The 23,728-nt window shown below is 42.0% G+C and overlaps 1 protein-coding gene across 2 annotated transcripts; it reads right to left on the bottom strand.

The window, feature by feature from the left end:
* Positions 1 to 4,804: 4,804 nt before the first annotated feature.
* Positions 4,805 to 17,213, bottom strand: ccdc149a (coiled-coil domain containing 149a). Of its 2 annotated transcripts, XM_068588130.1 has the most exons (13): positions 16,965 to 17,213; positions 15,985 to 16,146; positions 15,813 to 15,851; positions 14,900 to 15,007; positions 14,649 to 14,765; positions 13,970 to 14,142; positions 13,422 to 13,494; positions 13,165 to 13,249; positions 12,354 to 12,498; positions 12,055 to 12,131; positions 11,235 to 11,267; positions 7,851 to 7,955; positions 4,805 to 6,603 (listed from the first exon to the last, which is right to left on the bottom strand). In XM_068588130.1, the coding sequence occupies exons 1-13, from the start codon at positions 17,043 to 17,045 to the stop codon at positions 6,044 to 6,046; spliced, it is 1,758 nt and encodes a 585-aa protein (XP_068444231.1). In that variant the 5' UTR covers positions 17,046 to 17,213; the 3' UTR covers positions 4,805 to 6,043. The 2 variants fall into 2 exon arrangements, with proteins under 2 accessions (XP_068444231.1, XP_068444232.1); XM_068588131.1 differs by lacking the exon at positions 11,235 to 11,267.
* Between the last annotated feature and the right edge of the window lie 6,515 nt (positions 17,214 to 23,728).

A 23,728-nucleotide genomic window follows, 5' to 3' on the forward strand; every position in this document is an offset into this window, starting at 1 on the left:
TCTTTCAGGATGTTGACCGTCAGCTAATAATCCTCGCTAATAAGCCTGGTGTGGTTCCAGCTTTAAAGTCTCTCCACCTGATCATTGCCCGTCTCTGCTTCCTCGGCTGACACGGCAGCTGTTTTGTTTGTTTCAGACATTGTCACACATCCACATATTCTGATATTACCAATTCTCCATGTTTATTTCGATTACTTTATGTATTTGAATACATGTTAATAACTTTGAACTCGTCTGGTCTCTCATTCTTGCTGCAGCCTTTGAGCTGGGTTGTAGCAATTGTTTATTTCCCTTATTTTCATACACACTTGATCCAGTCTGAAACGTGCAACCAGGAAAAGCGATGATCATGGACCTTTTTACTCGGCTCTGCTAGAAGAGCTAGAAATCCTTCTTTCAACCTCGACAATTATAAAGTGATGAATAATCTGTCACTGAAGACAATCATTGCCGTTGACACAGGTAATTACACAGCCTGGACATTGCTAACAAGCTGCATAATGGCAAATGGCTCATTGCTTATAGCTGGGGGATTGATGGTGATGGTTAAGGAGAAGTCAACTTTACAACAAAGTCATAATTCTCTAATATGCAAGGATAATTTAAAATACAGTTTTTATTTCCCCCCCACTTTTGTCTGTTTCGCTTTCACAGGCTATTAACTAGCAGTCCAACCGCTGTATGAAATGGATCTAGCAAACAAAGCTGCAGCGCTGGCTGGATGAGAGAATGGACATTACTTACACTGGGGACTAATCATTTGGATTATTGCTACATTAACTTAAACTGCAATCCCCAGCTTTAAAGAACTGAACACAAAATAGGTTTAAAAATGACTAAGTTAGAAAATGTGCTCTCGAAGTGATGTTTTTATGCCTCCATCATTTTGTTTCAGACAATATTGGAGCATGAATGGATCACTGAACCCTCATAGGCCCAGAGTCCGAGGGTTCAGAGGGCCCCTGGGCCCACGCTGCTGTTGGGACTGACTATGGTTGAAAAGTCAGAGCTCAGTAAAAAGTAGGAATGTCTTGATCATTTTTTTTATCCTGATCAGTCAATATTGAGTAACTGCCAACCCATTTTTTGCATTAATGTCATGGCTGTACAGTAATATTTCATTCAAATACAGAACCTGAGTGTCAACTAAAGCGACCAAAGGACCACAACCGACACTCAAGACGAGTACAAAGAGGCACAAAACAACCACAGACCGATAATTAGGGACTACCTCACTATACCAATGCCCAGAATATGTTTGGTCCCACCCTGATTCCCTTGCTGGTAAGTGGACGGTAGCATCTGCAGCTGTTGCCCCATCCCTGATATCACATCAGGTCCTGTCAGCTCTTATCACACTGGCCCACCATCTCCTATCTTAATGGAGATCCAACTGTACGCCGTGGCTACGTGCTGACCCCAGGCGTGGCCTTTCTGCTTATCGGCCGTCCACAAGCTCACACTCCTCCAACATCCCGCGACTTTGCCGGCCTTGCTTTCCAGCAGGGCCTTCAGAGCCATGTTGTTTTTGTTGCAATTAGTTTTAGTTTTCTGTAATCTGTAAACTATTGAGGTAGGTCACAATGGACAAAGAACAGGCAGCGGCATGGCAGTAAGTATCCTGTGATCAAAGAAACTTCTACATTGATATGAGGGCTGATCCAGTGTATTTTTAATCTTTCTGTAATTTAAATGACTTTTCAACACATGACAGTTTGATGTCGCTTTAATAGTTTGACATTTTTGCGAATAGTATATGCCGTCTTGCTGTTTGATGAGAATATGTATACACCCTCATACCTGTGATGATGAGACTCCAGGAAGTCACACCCTGTAAAGAAATTGTCCCACCCAGCGTCAATTGGCAAACAGTTTTTTTCTACACTTCTATTTTTGACCTTAATACTTTATTTTAGCTCATGAGGAAATTTGTTTTGGACTCCATGCTGCAGCCAAACAATGTCTAATGTTGACTACTGCCACGTTCAGGGTTTATGCAAAGCTACCTGGCTGTAGTTTCATATATTTAGCAAACCAATACAAGAGTGATATTAATCTACTTATCTAAATAAGGAAAATAAATACAATTTGTTTATTTCTGTCAATATTGAACTATTTCTTTCAGATGTAAAAAATAAATTAACAACCCAAATCTTTCAAGGTATACAATGCCTGTATGGGAGGACAACATCACTGTTTGTACCTCAGGACTGCATCTACATAGCCTTCATAAAGTGGAGACACAATTTACCTATCAACCGATGAAACCGTATTCAAATTTGACAGCCAAAGTGATGAGAAAATCCACACGGTAATTGCAGAGATAGTGAGTCCATATGAAAATGCAAACCGAGCAAATGATGCAGTTATGCATATCGTGTCTCTGATACATTAGAATTATTATCTCCACATGAAACAAGTGGGAGAAAGATGATTGACATATTTTGCCTGGTTTTTTTTCTCCTCCTCCTTCCTCTATTATCTCAGATAATAACAGCATTGTCAGCAACAGAGCAGAAAGTTACACTCCTCAAATCACTCGGGGAGCAAGTCCTGCAGGGCTCAGCGTCTCAGAGGCACCACATGATATAACTCAGGTAAGCGTAAAAAAAAGAAGCAAGGTGAGTGAATGAAGCGCGGATCACAAGGGCACTGACCATCACTGGAAGGGGCATCCTGTTGGTATAGTAATTAACCCTGCTGAGTGGTTGGCCTGGAAACTGCTGGCTCCACATGCCCCTGTCCACCCCTATCCCTCAAACCTTTGGAGGACCCAGAGATGATGGGATGTCAAAACCTCCCTGGTCACACTTATTAGAGCCAGTGAGCATTGCTGTGACCCGGCTGGTCTCTCCCAGTATCCAGACTCCAGGGGAAGATAACTGGAGGGGGGGGTTGATACTGTGATACGATGAGTGGTATATATAATATGGTACAACCCATCTGAACATCTAAAACATGGGTAGGCAGAAAGCTACACAAGTCAAAAGGACATGCACACACATACAAATGATTCCTCCTTTGATCTCTCTTTGAAGCACAAACACAGAGGGGCAAACACACACCGGAGTGATCGAAGCAGCATGGGGCCAATCAAAGCACTTCACAATGCACTTCTTTTAAAAAAAAAAACCTGCCTTCTAGTGGGGGATGTCGCCGTCACAGTTAAAGGGCTAAGATTAGCTTTTGGCATGGGCTAGCTGTCTGGTACTGTAGCCGCATTTTATCTGTAGTGGTGATGATTGGCTTCAACAGCTCTCAACAATTCTCTTTTGCTCTCCGCGGTCCGGGGAGGCAGCCTGAATCTCTGTGTGATGAGAAACTTGCAATGCATTCATAAGAGCTTAAAATCATTATACGTGCTGTCTGACATTATTAAACTCACCTAGAAATGTCGGGGTTTCCTGGTATAAAATAACCAATGCAGAAATAGTGGCGAAAAATACCGATCTCGATATTAAAGTATTCAAGAAATCCATTATCGGTAGATTAACCACAAAACATACGCATATACAGTTTTGAGAATCGTAGCCACAACATGTTCTGAGTGGGACAGTTTGCAGTCAGAGCTCTCAGGTGGACAAACAATGGAGTGGTAACACTAAATAAAAGACCTCAAATATATCTTTGGCATTTCTGTACTGTAATTTACTTTTATGCATCGGCCAACACATGTACAACACAGATGGGATCTGTTGATTTGTGCTGACATGTTTCATCACAGTGTTCGTCAGTGACATAGTGAGAGAGCCTCGAAAGGAAACGTTTCACCTCGTGGCGAATGTTTAAGGAACGCGGGACAGACAAAATAACAACCCTCACCCATGTCCCACCTTGAACTGGGACTCCAATTCAGGGAAGATGTGGTAAGGAAATGCATCTCACTCGAGTGTTCTTTCTTCTTTTACAGCAAAGATCAATCATTTATTAAAGACTTGTATATGCATGAAAAAAAGAAAGGTCAACAACTTTATGGAAAACCCAAAGCAAGCTGGTATCATCTTACAATTCTATTAGTTCAGACTCCATCTGGTTGATAAACTTAAACTCATTGGGAAAAAGAAGGCTCGCTGCAGTGTGCCAAATCAGCTGCCTGGCACCGGGCCGACACTGGGTACACACCACTGTAGCTCCAGAGCTTGAATTCTTTCTCTCTCTTTCTCTCTCTTCGCCTCTATTTCGTGTCAGAGATTAAAAATAGCAAGTGGCTTTCTGCAGAATAAGCAGTTCATGGATTCTGGCTTTGACACCGTGTTTTCCTGGAGAGGCCAGCTGTCACCTGCATGCAGGAAGAAAAGGCCTCACCACTGACTCTCAAGACACAGTGGGTTGTGGTCTTTGGCTGCGAGACAAAATGGGTGTGCCTGTGCATCCGTTTTTCAGCGCTGGAAGACGTTCGACGTCTATAACTTTCAAGTTGTACCGTCACACTGAGACACTTTGTGCGAGTGTTGGCATATTTATGTAAAAGAACAACTTTCTTTGGACATGAACAAAACCCCAAACGGTGGCGGATACAACAAATATCTTTCCAGAAATTGATACATTAATTCAATTAAAATAGAATTTGAATATTTTTCATGATTTTCATTTGCGATGCTGGAACAATTCTCTCCTAAGGCTGGAAAGAAGAGAATCAAGTTAAGCTGCTCTAATCTGTAAAACAATCAAAAGACTGAGACTGCTGCATTTAGAATTAATGAGAGACCAACCTTGTGAACACTGAAAGAAATTAGTCAGAGAGATTTTCTGCGGATATGGGCTCATTTTATGGTTCAGAACATTACTATCAAACAAACCTCATCTGTGTGTGAAAGCTCAAACAAATATTACACCAAGTTCACAAAGTCAGCCTCTGTGTCAGAGTGGAAGTTTCAATCAGATTGAATTCCTCCTTGTGTGGTTTCTAGCTTAAAGAAGGGAGCTGATACAAATAGCAATCAAAAACTTTCAATGTCGAGGTTTTCCAACATCCAGCACATGAACTCAACACCCCTTCATTGACAATGTTATGAAGTTAATTAAAGTGGATATTGTTACGATCATACGCTTCAGCGGTCAATGTTGAGGTCTTTCTGGTCAAGTTTGCATTTTTAAAAATGTATTTCTAGCCATTGATTTGAGTTATTTTAACCATTTATTCACAAGACTACTTTTTAGCTCACTATTTCAACCATGTAAATGACTTCCAGCTAACTATTTCATCTATATAACTTGTAAAGCTGTTTCACCATTTATCTATTACTTAAATCAAACTCCATTACTTTTGCTTTACAGCCTAAGGTACAACTCCCCTTAGGTAGGACTGCACAAGACAAATCTGATAGGTTTTGTTGTGTGACTGCATGGGTAGGAAAAGATCAACTTCGAGATAGGTCATATTGCGGAGTTAAGCATTTATATCAATAAATATGAATAAATACAGCATTTCCACATATAAGGCACATGCAGCCTCATCCAAATATTACGATAATTCAGGAAAAATAAAAACTGACTGATCCGTAACATTCACCCATACAAATGAACATACATAAATAGAATATTGAATATGAATACTATTCATTTACACATATTTACAACACATTCATTTTAAGTTTTTGGACCACCTACGAGAGCAACGACGAAATGCAGCACTCGGTTTATTGGCATCCCCTAGGACGAAGAAGAAAGCAAACAATTGGGATTATCTTATCGCAGGGGAAAGGAAGAAGGGAATACGGGGCACGGGAGTTGAGGCTGCCATATCTGTTATTTTCCTAGCTAAATTCTTCCTGTAGGGCAGAGAGTTTGCAACTCCATTGATTTCAAGATTGCCTGTTCCTGCGCCGCAACAAGCCTGTCTAGATACAAAGTGCACCTCCGGCTCCGTCAGCGGTGGCTGAAAAAGTGTTTTCTCCCTGTTTGTATTGACTGAAACAGAGCTGCGAGGTGGAACGGGGAGCTTGCGAGCGGGTGGCCACGCTGTGAGAATGTAACTAGGGACAATTAATGCAATTATCAGCAAGAATGACAAGGACAAGGATTTAAAAGGCGTCCAGTGACGTCAGATCATGCCAAGGTTATCACTACGACAAGTGTCCCTCTGCAGTTCGACGACGCCCCACCCTCCCGCATTAGACACCTCTGTGGACTGGTTCTCTGGAATGGATAGTGGGGCTTCGACGTGTTCAGGCGTGTGATTCGACCCGTCGTCCTGGGATTTGCAGGGCTGATGGCCCATCTGTGAATGATCTACAGAGTCTTGCTCATTTGGAGGCCATGCAAGGTCTGATTCAGTGGACGCGACACCCAGTGCCAAAGCTGCCTCTTCTCCTTCCTCCACCGTGGAGCCCAGTTCTTCATCCTCAACTCCCTCCACCTCACGCCCGGCCTCTTCCACCGGACTCTGGCCCTCCTCCAGCTCTAAGACGGCTCCATCTTCCGTCCGGGTCGTGATTTCTCCCCCTCCTCTGTCAATCCCATTCGTCTCCACCCCCACTCGAGGCTCCAGGCTGTCGAGCAGTGCAGGTGCGTCTTCCCTGCTGACGCCATCTGTGCCAAGGTCGCTGCCAGCAGTGTGGCATTCCCACGATGATTCATGTGAACTTCTGTCGTCTGACACAACTGGGAGAGGGAAGATGAGACAACTGGTCATTTTAATTACTCACTTGATTGGAGGCCATAGATGCACCAGAAAACTAGTACTTTTGCCCCTATTCTGTTCCTCGGAAGGCCTGTGAGTTGTGTTTTCTGGCAACATCAGCATGATCAGCGACCAAAAACTAGAGCTGCCAATAACAACAACCACAATACCTTCTGTTACATTTACTTCTACTTTTTTGATTAATCGATAAATCATTGAGTCTAAGACTTGTCAGAAAATAGTTTGCAGATCCCCGTCACAATTTTAGAGTGCCAAAGACGACATTTTTTTATAGCTGTTTTTGTCTGACCCACGTATGAAAGTATGACTTTATTTGATTTGCAATTATGTGAAACAGAAAAAAAAGCTGAAATGTCTCACCTTTTGTAAAAATGTGATTGTAAAAATGTGTGTCGTAATTACGTATAATTATAATATTACCAAAAAAAGAACTCAAGTTTGAAATGTATTTTAAAAGGAGCAAAAGAAGCATATAAAACACAAAACAATGGTAGTCAGTAACAAAAGATGTATCACGTACAAATAATAAAAAAAAAAAAAAAAACATTTTATGTAGCAAACACAAGGAAAGCTTTCCTCTTTTGGGCCACTGTGTCAATGTAGAAAGTTATTTCAATTACTTATGTGAATGAAGTGCTTCCATGGCAACAGGCTAAATATAGCAGCAGTGCCCCCAGACAAGGGGACGCAAGACAAGTGTGACGCCCCGCATCTTGGCGATGGCAACAGCTTAGTTCTGCTTCTTCACCCAAATATGTTCTCACTTTGGGGATTACTGACCCACATTTGTGGATGTGCGGGCAAAAAGGTTAAAGACTGCACATATAGTCCCAGCCACCTTTTCACACACTCACACACACAAAAACAGCCAGGAAGAAAGCAACATTACTTGAACTGGCATCCATATTTATGCCCCCCCCCCCCCCCCCCCGTCTCCCATCCCCTTTCAAAGGGAACACGGCAGAAGTTTCTGAATGTCAGCGGGCGAGAATTTGCTTCACATTTCCAAAATGCCATGGCATTTGGGCAGCTTGCACCAATGAGAAGCCGAGAGGAGTGGAGGCGAGACGGGAAAGGACTTGGGTTAAACGTGGGAGATAGCAAGGAGTGTTTAGCACAAGGTGGCTAATTACAGTGTTTATGCCGTTGGCTGCGGGTTCTCTTATCAACGGCTGGAGAAACCAGTGACACACAATTGCACGCTCACCTTTGGGTGGCTTCACACTGGGCTGCATGTTGGGCTGAGATGTGACGCGCGTCGGATGAAGCTCCGGTTGAAGATTTTCACTCAGTGTGACGTTGTCTCGGTTCCCTGTTAGACCCCAATCAAGGTAGAAAACACTCCCCGTTACTGTCACATCCAAATCACAGCAAAAAGACAAAGTGTGAAGAGTTGTGGGCATGTGAAGGTTGGATGGAGCTGCATGTATGCTGCCGTGGTGTGCGTACAAACATACATGCACGTAGGCATTGCATTGCTCACAGGAAGTGGCTTCAGGTTCCCTGTCATCTGTCTTCATTAGTGATGGCTGCACGCCTCTTAGGCTGACACCATATGCTACTCATAGGAGAATCTGCACTATAAACCAGACATCACGAATACACACACAAAACAGTCCTAACAGTGAATACACACACCGCCTGTAAGTGTCAGCACATCAGCCTATGCCTCCACAGAAACCGCAGAAACCCCCTGAATAGGCCTGTTTCTCTGACCAGTCGAGTGTGAGGCACAAAAACAAACAGAAGAATGAGAAAATGGATGACTGGGTGACACGATGCGTGAGAATCATGAATGGCGAACGGAGACCATATTGTTATGAATGCAGGCCATATTGTTGTGGATGCTCAGTGCTGACACTGATGGGGGAACAGTGAGTGATAGCATTGGGTGGGTGCTGTTTGGATCCTGAGGCTTCTAGATACCAACTGGGGGCGTCAGGAGTAGCTATAAAGTTGCCGATTGTCTAAAAGTTGCTTTTCTTGAGACAGTGGTTTTGATCCTTATGTCAGATGGTTTTGATTGAAATGTCTCAACGACTATTGGATGGACTGCTGTGGAATTTGGCGCAAACATTCATGCACCAGAAGAGTGAATTATAATAAATTTGCTGATCTCAGGTCCACATTTAAAATTTCTCTCGTACTTTAGTTTATGACCAAATTACCGTGAAAACCAACGACGTTCCCATCAGGCTCAGCTGTAAGTTGCGTTTATGGCTATGATGCGAAACGGAAATTGCCACTGTGAGCATGTTAGCATGCTAACGGTCGCATTTAGTTTGACGTATCGCTCGCAGTGTGGAAGTAGACTTGTGGCCTTGTTCCTCTTACTCAACAATCAGAAAATTAGTATTTCAAAACAGCCACTCACGACATTTGAGTGACTGCCCACGAGCCGATACAAACCGAGATATCAACCAATCAATGTCAGTTAAGAAACATCTCCACACCATTGATCGTGACCATTGGCATGTCTGTGATCTTAAGATATATTGATATGCATTACACCTAACAAAACTCTAGCGTCGTTTACGGTTGTGTTCATTTTGTAAAGAAACTGATCGATTGTTTAGTTTTGGACGTATCTTACAATAGAACCAGCGTCTCATCACGCAGCTCCGATAACTACTCCTGCAACTAAGTGTCTTCACGTTTTGAAAGTGGGCCTGAGAGGAGTTCTGCACACTGCCTTTGAAAGCCAATTATAAGGCGCGTTGGTTACTGAGCACATCAGTGTCTCCAGGAGCCCGGCAGCCCTCGGGAGGAGGCGCCAGCAACTTCCTTTAAACCTTACATGCCAGCTGCATGTCCGGCCATCGATCCGTCGCCTCGTCACACCCACCCAGCAATGATAGACTCTTCTAAACTATATGATACTCCAATATACCAGATCATATTCCCTATATCACAAATAAGGAGAGAAAAAAGAGAGATATCTGTCAAACAGTCACATGGTTAAACTCTCCGCTGAGATGCAGTGCTGTCTCGCTCGAGAGTGACAAGGAAATGCCTTTTTCTTGACTGGAAACAGTCTGTCTCTGGACCAAAACAGAGCTGTATGGATGCATTTTGTATCCACCTCAGTTTTCTTTTGTCAATAGCTGATGCACACTGACAGGCTTTCACTTGCTGCGTTACGTTTCACCTCGCACTCATTCACCATGGGAGGGGAGGGGTGGGTGGGTGGGGGGGACTGGAGGACTGATGGGGATCTATCAATCACATTTTTATCTGACTCACTGCATCGATGTCACCGTTATTGTTTTTGTCTCGCGCTCATCCGGAGACAACGTAGTCACCTCTAGTGTTCTCCGGGCCTCAGATAGGCAGCCAAGGCCCTCCATCCTATCCTGTTTGCCTTTAATATCCATCAGCCCAACTTCATATCACATCAAGGCCACAGACGCGCACATCTCTCTCTCTATATATTTCTGTCTCCCTAACTGTGGTGGACAGCGTGGTCGTCAGGCACTCTGGGCCCTCGCCTACAAATTCCCTAATAACGGCACATTCCCCTAAATGTGTTTGTAATGTGGGCAATCATTTTCAGTAATGGATGCTTGTCAGTTTTATGGCGGTGAGAATGACGGTCTCATGACAGGGCACCTCCATCCAGACGCAGTCCCTCCGCCTCTCAATTTGGTCCATACACGGCACAACATCTCCCTCCAGTGGGAAAAGCAGGGAACTATTTACTCGGCGGACCCGTCTTGTGTCTCGGTTGCATTTGGACATTCTTTTCAGATTGCAAATGGATTTTGATACAGTTTACATTTGGTTGGTGACATTTTTGTTTTGCTGCACTGAGGAGGATTTTTTTTTATTCGGTGGGGAACGGCGAGCAGATGGTTTAGCAAAATGTAAGGGCTGCTATGAATATAGTGCGTGTTACAATATGTAATTTATAAGCCTGGGTTTACTTCATAGAGCATGGATACAGCTGCACTTTAAGGAAACATTAAATTACATTTTGCAGGATCTTTTCTCCACTCTCTGCCAAGAATATTAAAAAGTATATATGCAGTATTGAGAGTATATTTCGCAATTCATTTCCCCTCTCATATCCTAAAAACACTGTATTGGGTTGACCCCAATTCCCCAAAAAACTACTTGGTCTGTTGATCCCTTCTCGTTCTCTTATCCCTGACTACACAGTCATACACTTCTCTACGCTATGACAGCTTTCAGTCTTAGTCTCAAATGATTTATGACTCAAAAATCTTGGCAGAGAGAATCTGAGCACATTTTGAAATGAACCCAGAAGAAAGCAGTGCGCTACATTAACAAAGTCTCTCCTGCCTTCAAACATTCCCAACACCAACATTGAAAAATTATCTCTTTTTTTTCTCCCTTGAATGTGAAACATCAGACGGATCCACTAGACCAAAAGGATCAGGGTTTGATACTCATACAGCCGGCTCCAGTAAATGGTATCATGAACAGCCACATGAGCGGGCGGTCAATGGAGTAAACACATTGTAAACGGTGGGCATGAGGTGACTTGCTTTCTGGGCGTCTGCCCAGATTTGTCCTGGCGTGACAGAGAGGAGGGCATGGATGGGCTAAGTGGGGCAGAAGGAATACATACTCCCAATTCCCACAGATACGTGGTAGGTCAAGCCTGAGACGCAGCCAGAGAAGAGAGAGAGAGAAAGACACAGTGTTATCAACATAAAACCTCAATAATGTATTTAGGTACAGAACACGACAAAAGAATCAGTTCAAACCAGTTCGCTAGCGAGAACAATGAGAGAAAATGTTTATAATAATGTAATAAATATAAAGTATAAAAAAGAGATTCAAATGCAACGCACGAGGGGATTAAAGTTAGAAAACATTTCTTTCAACAACGAAAAGGGACAGAAATGAGACTGAAACTGGTTAACCTGGTTAAAATGCACAAACACGCCCATAGTCACACGGTCATGTTTGCTAATGGTGTGGTACAGTTTCGATTTCCAACCTGGTCAAAGCATATGCAGATACGCTTCCCAAGAGAGGATGCTCTTACCTCACAGTGAGGTACAGAACGGTTCAGGTCATATGCAACCGCTTTATAGCAACAAAGAGCAGCTGTAAGTTTCACCCTCTTTGCTCTATTGCATATCCTCTTTGACTTGCTGGATTGCTCAGAAACCTTCAAAATGAATGTATGTCATTGCAAAATGATTATTTTACACAAAAACCCATCATTTTATACCCATGACAAATGACTGTGCCATGAACGAATACATTGAAAATAGATAGCATCAGTTGTTCGTGTTCATATTCTCTCGCGATACATGTGACTGTTTATTACTCTGTATTTGTTATGGATTGTGTTTGATGTCTGATTCAAATGATGTCAGGACTTCAGTAAGTAAGCTGTAACGTGATACAGCTTAAGAAACTTTTGTCTCGAGACCCACCTGGAAGACTCCAGAGTCCAGAAACCTCCAACGTCTTCAGCTTCCTTTCCAAATCTGCTACTCTGTTTCCAAGGATCCTGCACACCGAAAACAATAGATCAGGTTACTTAAACAGTGTGTGTGTGTGTATGTGTGTGTCTGCGTCACAGTTCAGTGTTTGCCTTGGAGGTGGAGGAGGATTTTCAGAACAGGTATGCAAACATTCTGCTTGTGATTCAGGAGGATGAAGACGTCCTTGCAGTCAGCGGAGAAGCAGGCGAAGGCTCCTTTGACATCACTGTAACGGAGCATTTCAATACCTGTTGGTGTGCCTCTGGTGCTGGATGACCAGGTTCTTCTCATGGATGGTCTCCAGCAGAGCCGTGGCCAGCGACTTGAGGTCAGAGATGGACTGCGGCGTGGCTGGCAGGCTGCAGCCCCGCTCTTCCAGGAGCATCTCCTGGACTAAAAAAAGAGAGGGGGAGGAAAAACAGGGATGAAAGGAGACGGAGAGAACAAAAAGGAGTGAGAAAGCATTTGTTTGTGCCAATGACGCCATTGACAATAATGTGAGGTACTTTTCTACAACCTGCCAATAAGTCACTGATAAAACTTTCACAACCCTTAAAGGATGCATATATATATATATATATAAAAAGAGAGGGTGATTTAACATGAGACAGGGGGGGAAACAGCATGACAAGAGCAAGGCAGAGATGGAGAGTTAGAAACAGCTGTCTACTAGTGACACTCTCCTATCTTTAACTCCGGAGCCCACTGCGCTGCTTCTGCCAGCAACTGTCAGTCATCTTGGCAGGCTCATTTCCCTGCCAGTGGTGCTCTCTACCACTCAGAATACAATTAGTAGCCCAGCTGGAGTCCGAGCGGTGGCTTGAAGCATCGGCGAAAAAATGGGTTATTAAATAATGCACTGAGAACGCGGCAAGAAACCGAGGGGCTTTTAAGAAACTGATTTGTTATACTGAAGAAAGAATCAGTTGAAGAGTTTATCTGGTCAAAAAGTACTACTCGCGCCAACATTTTACTGGCCTTCAACACTTTCCAGATTAGCTGCTCCGGTTTATATTCATGTTTGAGTTTCAAAGTGAGCCGAACAGTTTGTGGTTTCACCTTGTTTGGCTGAGAGAACTCCAGTGAGGGGACTGCTGTTTGATTTCCCATATGCGCTGGGGTTTTTCCTCCTCTCAAGGGCCGTCTGTGGGGAGGGGGGAAAACAAGATAATGAAGCGCACCATGCCGTGCTCGATTAACAATTCAAATGAAAGTTTTGCTTTTTAGTGCATACGGATGGGAATACAAATTTAGTGAAGTCAAGTGAATTGTTCAAGATTCATAAAGCCCCAAAATCAGAGGGGTTCCATCTGCACCTTGTACTTCATGATGTTGGATTTCAGCAGGTTCACCTCCTCTTGTAGTTGGCTGAAACGCTCATGCAAATACCTAAAGTAACAACGATCAAAATAATAAAGCAGGAGAGCCAAAGCACATATAACAAGAGTGATAAAGTGCAGATTACATGCACGACATACCAGACTCTAACCAATTTAACCTGAAAATAATCATATGTATGTGTCTGTACATATAAATATAACAATGTTATGCTATTAGTGTAAACCATCCCCCATGATCATCTTAAATAATAGTCAATCTACATTTTGGGGTTATTGGTTTAATCACTATAATATCTTGACTTGTATGTGTTTGCAATGTTCTGCTTTAACCAGATCATTTGTTTAGCCTACATTCCCCTAAAAGTATGACTTTTCATGAAAGATGTGTTTACAACCAGTAAAGCATCAGAAGGAGGAAAAAGGGGAGAGAAGATTGAGAAAACTAGAAGAGGAATGAACTTGTAACAATCTGACCATTGGAGGAAGTTATGTGTACTCTGTATTTGCTTCTGTGTCCCACTCGCCTGTTCTCCATGCAGAGGGCATCCACATCAATGATGCGTGCCTCGCGGTTCCCCAAGACATGGTTGAGCTCCACGTTGAGTCGGTAGGCCTTCTCCCTGAACGCACTGCGCTCCGCCTTCACGTCCTGCAGCTCGTCCGTCAGAGCCTTCATGTTGTGCTGCATCTCCTCCATCTGGAAAGACGCAGCAAGGCAACAAATATTTGTCCAAAGCTTTGTTTTTGCTGAGAGTGCAGAGACTCTTTTCAGCAATTTCGGAGCTCCGCAATGTGAAACCACGTTCCACCGAGTGGGCGGCTCCACCAAAGCAGGTCGAAGTTAGATGCCTTGTTTGGGAATACCTCAACAGCCCATTTAAAAAAAACGTTCAAAAATATCTAAACTACTAATAAATCTGTCTGCTTCCCATGCAAGTGATCTTATTAACTACGTGTTCCTGGGTGGCAAGGCCACTTAAAAAGTCCCAGTCAGGCGAATTATTGGGTGTCAAACAAGCCCTTTGTCTTTGTTTCTGACAGGCTGAGCCCAAAAATAAACATATGTTTGAAAAAGCTGACAATTCACCTGAGATCATATGCAGCTGTAAATACATTGTACATGTTGGAATATGACGCGAGATCATCTACATTAGAGCTGCTTTTGAATTTCTGGTGAGGTGAAATAAAAGGGACGGTATCCACCTGTAGCCCTGCTCTCTCAAGCTGGTGAACGAGATCCTCCCGTTCATGGGCGGGGAAATGGCGCGCCCCCACCTCCTCATCCCCCAGCCTCTGTCGAGTAATGGTCATCCTCAGGAGCTGCAGGAGAAAAAAATAAATAAATAGAAACTCAGCGTTTCTCTCAAACACATCTATCCCTCACTCCCTGGACTGAGGGAGGAGGGGTCACGCCGTACGGGCGCCAAGTTCATGTACACTCCAGCTAACCTCACCTTGTTGTCCCCATGGGCCTCCGTGAGTCTCTGAGTCAGCTCCTTCACCTCCTCGACGAGCTGTTTTGCTCGTTCCCTCGAGTCTCTCAACATCTGAGCCAGGTTCACCTGAGGGTAATGTGAAGAAGAAGAAGAAGAAAAAGAAGAAGGTCATTTATTGCAAAACAGCTGGTGAACGGCCACTTGATCCAGAATGGAGAAGGTCCAGGTCCAACAATAAAAGCCTTTTGATAGCACTGCACATCTTTCTTCTTCAGCTCGAGGAAACATACACACAGGAATACACGCCGACTCGGCTGTCAACTGTTTTCATGAACAACGTTTGACTGGTTTGTGTACCATCAATCACATGCAACAAAGGCTCAATAAAGTTATCAAAAAGACTATAGAATTCTAAATAATCACAATCAGAACAAAAATACAACCGATGTCCAAGAATCACATTACCTACTCTCTATAAAAAGTGATCTAGTGTGCATGTCAGCATTATCCTTTTCACAATACCGCTGTTTGCCCTCTCATCAGCAAGACTCCTTTTTATAACGCCGTTCAGCAGCCAACTCTTACATTCTGGTTGCCACAGTGTCCTTGGAGCCCCACCAGGCAGAGTCCCAGGACTCCTACAAGACACCAGCACCTTAAAGTTCATCCAAACTGTGATAATCTGGAGGACAGGGCGTGTTCTTACTGTTGACATGTCATATAAGAGGTCTGCAAGCCGCGTGAGCATGTGACCTGTATTTGATGTGAAGTCATGTGCCAGAGGTTATCCTCACCTCACTAAATCAACGTAACAAAAACTGAGAGAGCAGTTTGATTCAACCACGACACAACATGTACACTGCAATATAATGTAGGAAAATACATGATGCAGTGGCAGAAATAAAGTTTTTTTAAATCAATCACGACTTACTTGATTGCGTTTTTCTGGAGGCAAAGAGGGGTCACCGTCCTGAAATGTGAAAGGGGGTAAATAATCAAAATATTCAATGATCCGACTGCTCAGTCATAGAGTCCCAATAAACCAGTCAGTCATGTCTGCACACGGACAAATCAACACGTCCTTGATAGTTTGAACCACTCACAATGAGTTCCCTGTACTTCTCCTTCAGTCCCTGGTGGCGCTCCCTCAGCTGGTTGGCCATCAGCTTGTACTGGTCTCTCTCCTGCTGACAGGTGTCCAGCTCCTTGGACAGGATGAGCAGGGCCTCCTTCTTACTCTCCAGCTTGCGCTTGCACACCAGGAACTACGAGGAGCAGAGAACACAGAGCGGTGGTCTTATGAGAGACCTTGATGTGGATACAGCTCACCGTCAGTCATCTAGCTGTGTTGTTTACAAGGGACCGCAGGTCTTTCCCCTCTATGTCAAATCCATCTATCATCCCTTCTTGGCTTTGTTCTTTCAAACAGGCCCAGATGGAGTTGGTCCAATTACTTCACTGATACCCGGACAGTACCTACGGGGTGGAAAAACACACACACTGGAGCCAAGTGTTTAACGTGTAGATAAGACATGGCAGAGGGAACGGAGTGAACCCTGATAGCTCTCACACACCGGCCTATAACCAAATCAAATAGCAGCTGCAGAGCTGCATGTGCAGAGGTAGTGTAGTAAGGTGTGTAGTAAGGTGTGTAGTACGATGTGTAGTACGGGCTGTGGCTCCACTGTACCTCATTTCTTATGTAAAGCTGCAACTAATGACGAAAGAAGCAGACAGTTATTTTCTCACTGAATAGATTGTTCGTTTGGTCTGTGACACACACACACACGCACGCACACACACACACACACACACACACACACACACACACACACACACACACACACACACACACACACACACACACACACACACACACACACCTGACAGAATAGCACGCGGCGCGAGCTCACTATCAGTCTGTAGCGAGAGACGAACGTAAAGGGTCTTCTGTGTGTCGTTAAGCAGCCCATCGAGTCTGTTAAGCCACGACACCGATGCTCGCTCCGTATGGACACGGCAGCGACCCGTACAATCAGTCCGTCTCTGCAACAGCTGCTCTCGGTGTTCTTCCTCCACTCACCTCGCTGACGAGCCCCTGCCAGTCACTCTCGCTCCGCTTAGAGGACTGTGTTGGTCCAGAGGATTCAGACACAGATGTCATATTGCAGGTCGTCCTCTCTGCCTCCGCACAAGCTCCGTTTGTTTATCCTGCAACGTCACTTTCTTTCCTTCTTTTGCCTCTGCTGTCAAGTCGCGTGGGTGAGACATTTCAACACGATTGCTCTTCCGGTATTGCGTTGGAAATAAAATCATGGAGGATGAAAACGAGTTTGGAGCACTTCTGCTTTTACAAGTAACACCGTTTTAAAGAAGCACTGGATAGCCTGCACTACCCGGAAGTAAAGCTAAACATTAGCGGTCCTAAAGAGGAATAAGAATAATCAAACGTGAATTGCTCAATTGAAGAATATTTCCTTCACAATAAAAGCACGAAGTTATTGAAAACAAATGTATTTATTCGGGATCAAAATAAGTCCGACATTTTAATGATTCATATTTACCTTGTATTATGGTAAAAGATGTGCATACGTTGTGTGCATTGAGATGGGGTAAACTATACTGACTGACCGAAGACACATCTTACCACCATATATTACTAATATATGATATAAAGATATTAACATGTTTATTGGGCTCATCAAGTTTAAATTTGCAATATATTTTGAGAATATTCAATATGCCCCCCCAAAAAAAGAAAGTAAAAAGACTTGTAATAAAAGTGTTTACAAATTTACAGTGGTGACAAACAATGAGAACGCAAAAGGCATGCGCTTCACCCAGTTTGTGAGGGACTGCACAATCTGAGATGAATAGATTCATTACTGTTAACTATAGTCAAGATTATGTAGAATAGTAGTAGAATAGTTCCTTATAAAGATAATGGTCAAGTAAAGAGATAACATATATAATATAAAAAGAAAAGGACCCTTAAAATGACAAAATAATACAAGTGAGATGGCTGCATACCATTTAGCTGTTATTAATAACACTTGTACTTTTCCTAGCTGCTTCAGTTTCAGGGTCCTGGTATTGAGCATGCCGCCTCACTGTCACACTGGAAACCAGTGGCGGGCCATGCATTTTCTATCATCCACCAATCCACGTCATTTCGCAGGCTCTGCACGTCAACGAATCAACCCAGCTTGTCAAACAAAAGATCGGATTTGTTGAAGACCTTGACAATCAACCACGACGTCCACCCTCAGTGTACTTTAATCTGCAAAGGCCTTTTTAAACTGCTTTGCTGACAGAGACAGGAGAGAAAATCGGACACGGTGAAAGCATCTCCTTAAAACAAGCCATTGCTAATGTTATTAATAACACTTGTACTTTTCCTTCTATTATAAGTCTTTTCTGTGTGGTCTTTTTGCTAAATTCTTCCTATGGGCCATGGGCTAGACGCCACAACGATTAAAAAAGTATAACATCCGAGGTGTTTTTCCCTCTCTGAATGCTTAAAGCCCTTCAGCCTTTTTGATTTAAACTTCACTTCCAGTCCCTGGGTTGAGACTCTTGAACAGATGCTCGTCAGAGCTTATTGACAGCCGTGTGAAGCTGCTGCTGATGTCTTCTCCTTCAAACATTTCTTTGACGGGGGTCACTGAATTCCACCCTTTGGTCTTGGCAAACTTGAAAACACATCCAAAGAGATCAGGAAACATCGTCAAGACATCATTTTTCTCGGTTTCCTTGAGACTGAATACCAAAAAAAATATGTTATATTTCATTTTGTTGTATTTTTTAATCAAATTTAGTGCCATAATGTTACTTTATGAATTTAATTTTGTAGTGTGATTTGTCAGTGCTATCAGAAGCTTGAACGAAATTTGTTTTTCCACCATTGTATCTAGTCAGGTAGAGATGATGAACAATTAAAACTGAGTGAAACTAAATGTGAAGTGCATCTACATGGCTGCAAACACAACTTCACATCAGAGGGAGACATTTATCACCAAGGGAGTGATTCAGAAACCCTTCAGCCAAGTACCAATATGTATTATTTCATGTTTTTAGATTTGACCTGCTATTGCACAGAGAGAGCAACACCTTACACTCACTGACTGTTTTAGACTCTGAACTTCCTCTTTCAGGGTGAAACCCAGAATTTAACTCTTTAATTTACAAGTTACACGAAACGCATGCCATTTATTAACTATATGAGCCAAATTATTTACATCACAACCTAAAGTGCAAATCGTATATTTTGGTAATATTAGTAACACTAATGTTAGCTTAGTGCAGGAAAGTGTTCTACCTACTTCCCTCCAGTAACTTTGCTTGAGAAGACTGTGCCGTCTACTTAATGTACAGTTGCAAAATGCCTGGCATAAAGGAAATATGAAGAAATAATGAGCTTCGTTACCTTGCTGTTGCTGAAGTTGAAGTGGACTCTGGTCTGAAATGTTGTAGCTCTTGATCCAAATTGTGTGGAGAGAAGCAAGTGTTCATCTACGACGTAATAGTTACTGTCATTGTTTGTGTAACTGAACGGAGGGTTTACAATGTCGTTTTCCCCTCTGCGTGATAGCAAAAACTAACATATGTGTTGAAAATAATGAAAGATTATTGAAATGGATAATGGCTCAAAATAACTGTATTGTAATTCACAGCAACAAGTTAAAACAGTAATTGAAAGAGGAGACTTCACCTTCAACTTGGTTGAGCTATAATCAGAAACATGATGAAACATCTGACAATCATAGTTTTACACATTTATTTTGGTTCTCTTAGTTATAGTACATTTTGAGAGAAACATTCAATCTGCTTCAAAAAAAAAATCATGTCATCAGCATGTTGTAAACTAAGCTTGCATGTTCCATTATGTTTTGTTTTTTTAAATTTGCAATACCGTTCACATGAGCAGACACACTTTTAGACTTCTGAGTTTGTTCAGTTAAACAAATTAAAAAGGACTCTGGCAAAAAAAATCCTTTTTTAAATGACATGGTCTTGCAAGCTGCGTTTTTTTTAATAGGAAGTGCAAAGACGAGTTCAAGTTTTTGTTCGACAAACATGTCTTGGCATTGTCGGCCATGCTTTATGTATATTTCATGGCTTGGAAGTCAACATTCAATATGGGCCAACCTCTTTGTTCCTCTGATAATCGTTCTGAAATGAAGAACTTCTGAGAGGCTTCGGCAACAAGTAATGGGATGAGGCCGTTTGTGAAATAAAATATAGAATATGATATTTTAAAAGTTCATTATATCCATTCCCTTGCTGTGTTTTGAACCCACATAATTTAACTATGTCATGGAAATCAACAAGAATATAATATTTTAAATTGTAACAAGATAGAAAAAAATGACAGTAAAATCTAAAGAAAGAATCAAATGTAGAAGTGTCATCAATGGCATGATATTTTCAATGTGTGTAATCCTTCATCTGTGAATTAACTAGAAACTACAACCATCAGAAAATATTACAAAATCAAAGTAGAATAGTTCCTTATTAGGATAATGGTCAAGTAAAGAGATAACATATATATATATATATATATATATATATATATATATATATATATATATATATATATATATATATATATATAATAAAAATAAAAGGTCCCTTAAAATTGTACTACAGTCTGATTGTATAATGTACTTACTGTAGCTGCCACCTTTTGGAAAATAGTTACTGTGTATAATACACATGCAAAACCTTTCAGGTTTATTGCACAGAAAACCTTTTGACATGTCACATTAAGAAAAAGACAATAATAAAATGAATGAAGGCTGCATTCCAATTAGCTGCTTCAGTTTCAGGGTCCTGGTCTTGTGCATGCCGCCTCACTGTCACGGCTTACTGGAAACCAGCCATTGCTAATGTTATTAATAACGGCTGTGCTTTTCCTTCCATTATGAGTCTGACAGGTGTGAACAATACCTATTGGACTTCCATTTTGTGGAATCTTTTTGCTAAATTCTTCCGATGGGCCAGGGGCTAGACACCACAAAGATTAAAAAGTATAACATCCAAATTGTCTGTGTTTCTTCCCTCTCGGAAGGCTTAAAGTGCTTTTTTATATAAGCGTCACTTCCAGGCCCTGGGTTGAGACTCTTGAACAGGGACACCCAGATGCTCGTCAGAGCTTATTGACAGCCGTGTGAAGCTGCTGCTGATGTCTTCTCCTTCAAACATTTCTTTGACGGGGGTCACTGAATTCCACCCTTTGGTCTTGGCAAACTTGAAAACACATCCAAAGAGATCAGGAAACATCGTCAAGACATCAACTTTACCGGCATCCTCTGCACTGAAAATAAAAATAAAATGTTATATTTCATTTTGTTGTATTTTTTTCTCAAATTTAGTGCCATAATATTGCTTTCTGAATTTAACTGTAAGTAAATATGTGGCTTGTTTATTTGAACACTGTTGGGTAAATACAGGCACATATTATCATCAAGCAGTGTGTTAATATGTACTTTCTTTAATTTTAAAAAGACTTACAGACAAAACTCTCTGAAGAAAATTATGCAAGTATATATATATCATGTCAGTGTTTATGGATTATGAAGAACAGATTTTTTTAAGGGACATTTTAAGGCCCTTTTCACTCACTAGTGCCCATGGAGGTTCCGTATGAGGCGCAGTAATCCCAGTGTGTTGTCAGGGTAGGCTTTGTTCCTTTTATCCATCTTCTGGACCAGCTCTGAGGGAAACTGCAACACCAGCAGACATCATATCATGTACTCATACATTTATTTCAGGAATACAACAATTACATTTGTTATGTTGTAGTTACTTTTTCTCTCCACTGTTTGAAGGATCCTTCTGTGGCACATTTATCCAGTGAACAAAGAAGTTCCTGCTGGTCAGCATTTCGACATTTTGCCACCTCATTTCTGTTGCCAATCTTTATCAGGTATTCAACTCTCCTGAAAAAATGTTTTGTTTAGGATATATGAATTGTAAAATAAACAGAACTTCTCAAAATGCTTATACGATACTGGGGGCAGTTGAATAATCATATTTTGGCAACCTGAGGTAAAACAGGTCTGGCATTCTTTGGATTCATCCACATGCCGAAGCAGCACGCATCACTGATCCTTAGAAAACACAACTTCACAATTTTTAAAGTGAGATTTAAGCTACAAGCATTAGTTTGCCTACACCAATGTTTACTTTACTATGTTTACTTCCAAAACCAATGACCATGTTAGCTACAATAAGCTAAAAGTAAAAAAAAGAAAAAAAAAAAAATTATTCAGGACTGGCATCCACTGTGTCTGAGTTGGTCATGGATGATACTATAGCAGAGTTTAGGCTACCATGAACAGTTCTGTTCATACAGACTCTGGTAATCCCCTGACTTGACCTCTAACGCTGCCATCAGTAAGACATTTATGGCTATTAAACTATATTAGAAGTAAGCATGGTGCCCAGAGGATGAAGCCTAATTGTATGAGGTATGAATCCTGAACCAAAAGTGTAAATTTATGTCTGGCTCGATGAAAAGTCCTACAATCACCAATCATTGGGATACATTTTATGGGAATCATGGATATTTGGACTAAATTATGTAAAGATATTTAACTCTCTGGACCAAAGTAGGAGAACAAACAAATGACTGACAACGACATCACACAGAAAAACTAAAATCACATCAATCAACGTTTCTCTTTTACTTTTTAGGGATCCAGAAGAAGGGATGACTCAAGCATTCTTCCACTCGAGGTCTATTCTTTGGTTCTTTATCGATCATCCACTCAATGAGATCCTTTGCCACCACATCTTGAACATGGTCCAAAGTGTAGTTCCCTTCATAAATGTTGTCCTCACATTTACGGGATTTGTCCCCAAAAGGATGGTGTCCTCCAGAGAGGATGTAATAACTGAGCATTCCTGCCACCTAAACAATTAACAGAACATTTTTAGCAATTAAGGAGTTTAATTTTTTTTTTAAAAACATCACTAAGTTTGTAAAGGAGCTAAACCAACCTGTATGTCAGTGCTTGACTTGTATGGTATGTCTCCTTCATCTTCTAAAGTCTCCTTGGCCTTCCAGCATGTTGTTCCTGCACTGCTTGTATAATGAGTAGTTTGACCTTCGTCAAGTCGTCTACTGATGCCAAAATCAGCCAGTCTTGCCTTCTCCAGAACATCTGCAGGACAAATCAGGTCGACACACTCCAAAGATTAGGCACGATATTCAAAGATTTGAATATTATTTTTTGAATTTAGACAATAGTGAATTTAACTATTTCATCCTGTTTGAACTTACCCATCAAAACATTCTGTGGCTTGAGATCCCGGTGGAGAATTTGAGGATTTTGACAGTGAAGCACCCTTAAACTCTCGAGGACTTGACGGACAAGTTTCTTCATCAGATCATCGTCAGCATCTTTATTTTTGATGTATTCTTCCAGGGTGGATTCACAAAGTTGAAGACCAAGATATCCAAAGTTCTGATCCTCCGCTACATCAACATATCGCACAATAGATTGATGGTCAAGCTCTGGAAGTCGTAGAAATCCTTCCTCATTCTTCAGCACTTGATAGTTGCATTTAGTCATTCTCTTCATGGCAACTTCAGTGCCATCATCTCTCAGCCCCAAGAAGACTTCAGTACCATTACTGCCCACCGCTATGCGGAACTCTGCATCATTCACATATGTCATGCTCCCAATTCTGATTTTTTCACTTTCATCAGTGAGCAGAAGCTTCTCTAGTTGATCTCTCCACCTCTTGCTGGTCTTTTGCCAGTTCTGTGTTTTTGAAGACGTGGAGGTGCTGAAGGGAAATGGCTTCACATTTGAAGTTGACTCCTCAATAGGAGCTGCT

This window comes from Clinocottus analis, unplaced genomic scaffold (genome assembly GCF_023055335.1).
Source record: "Clinocottus analis isolate CAN_PGR_092001 unplaced genomic scaffold, fCliAna1.0.p SCAF_21, whole genome shotgun sequence".
Lineage (NCBI taxonomy): Eukaryota > Metazoa > Chordata > Actinopteri > Perciformes > Cottidae > Clinocottus > Clinocottus analis.

Coding starts and splice junctions, on each gene's coding strand:
- ccdc149a (XM_068588130.1), bottom strand. CDS start 17,045: ATGACATCTGTGTCTGAATCCTCTGGACCAACACAGTCCTCTAAGCGG. Junction 16,147..16,964: donor GGCAGGGGCTCGTCAGCGAG/GTGAGTGGAGGA, acceptor TGCTCCTCGTAG/TTCCTGGTGTGCAAGCGCAA. Junction 14,766..14,899: donor AGGCCCATGGGGACAACAAG/GTGAGGTTAGCT, acceptor TTTCTCCTGCAG/CTCCTGAGGATGACCATTAC.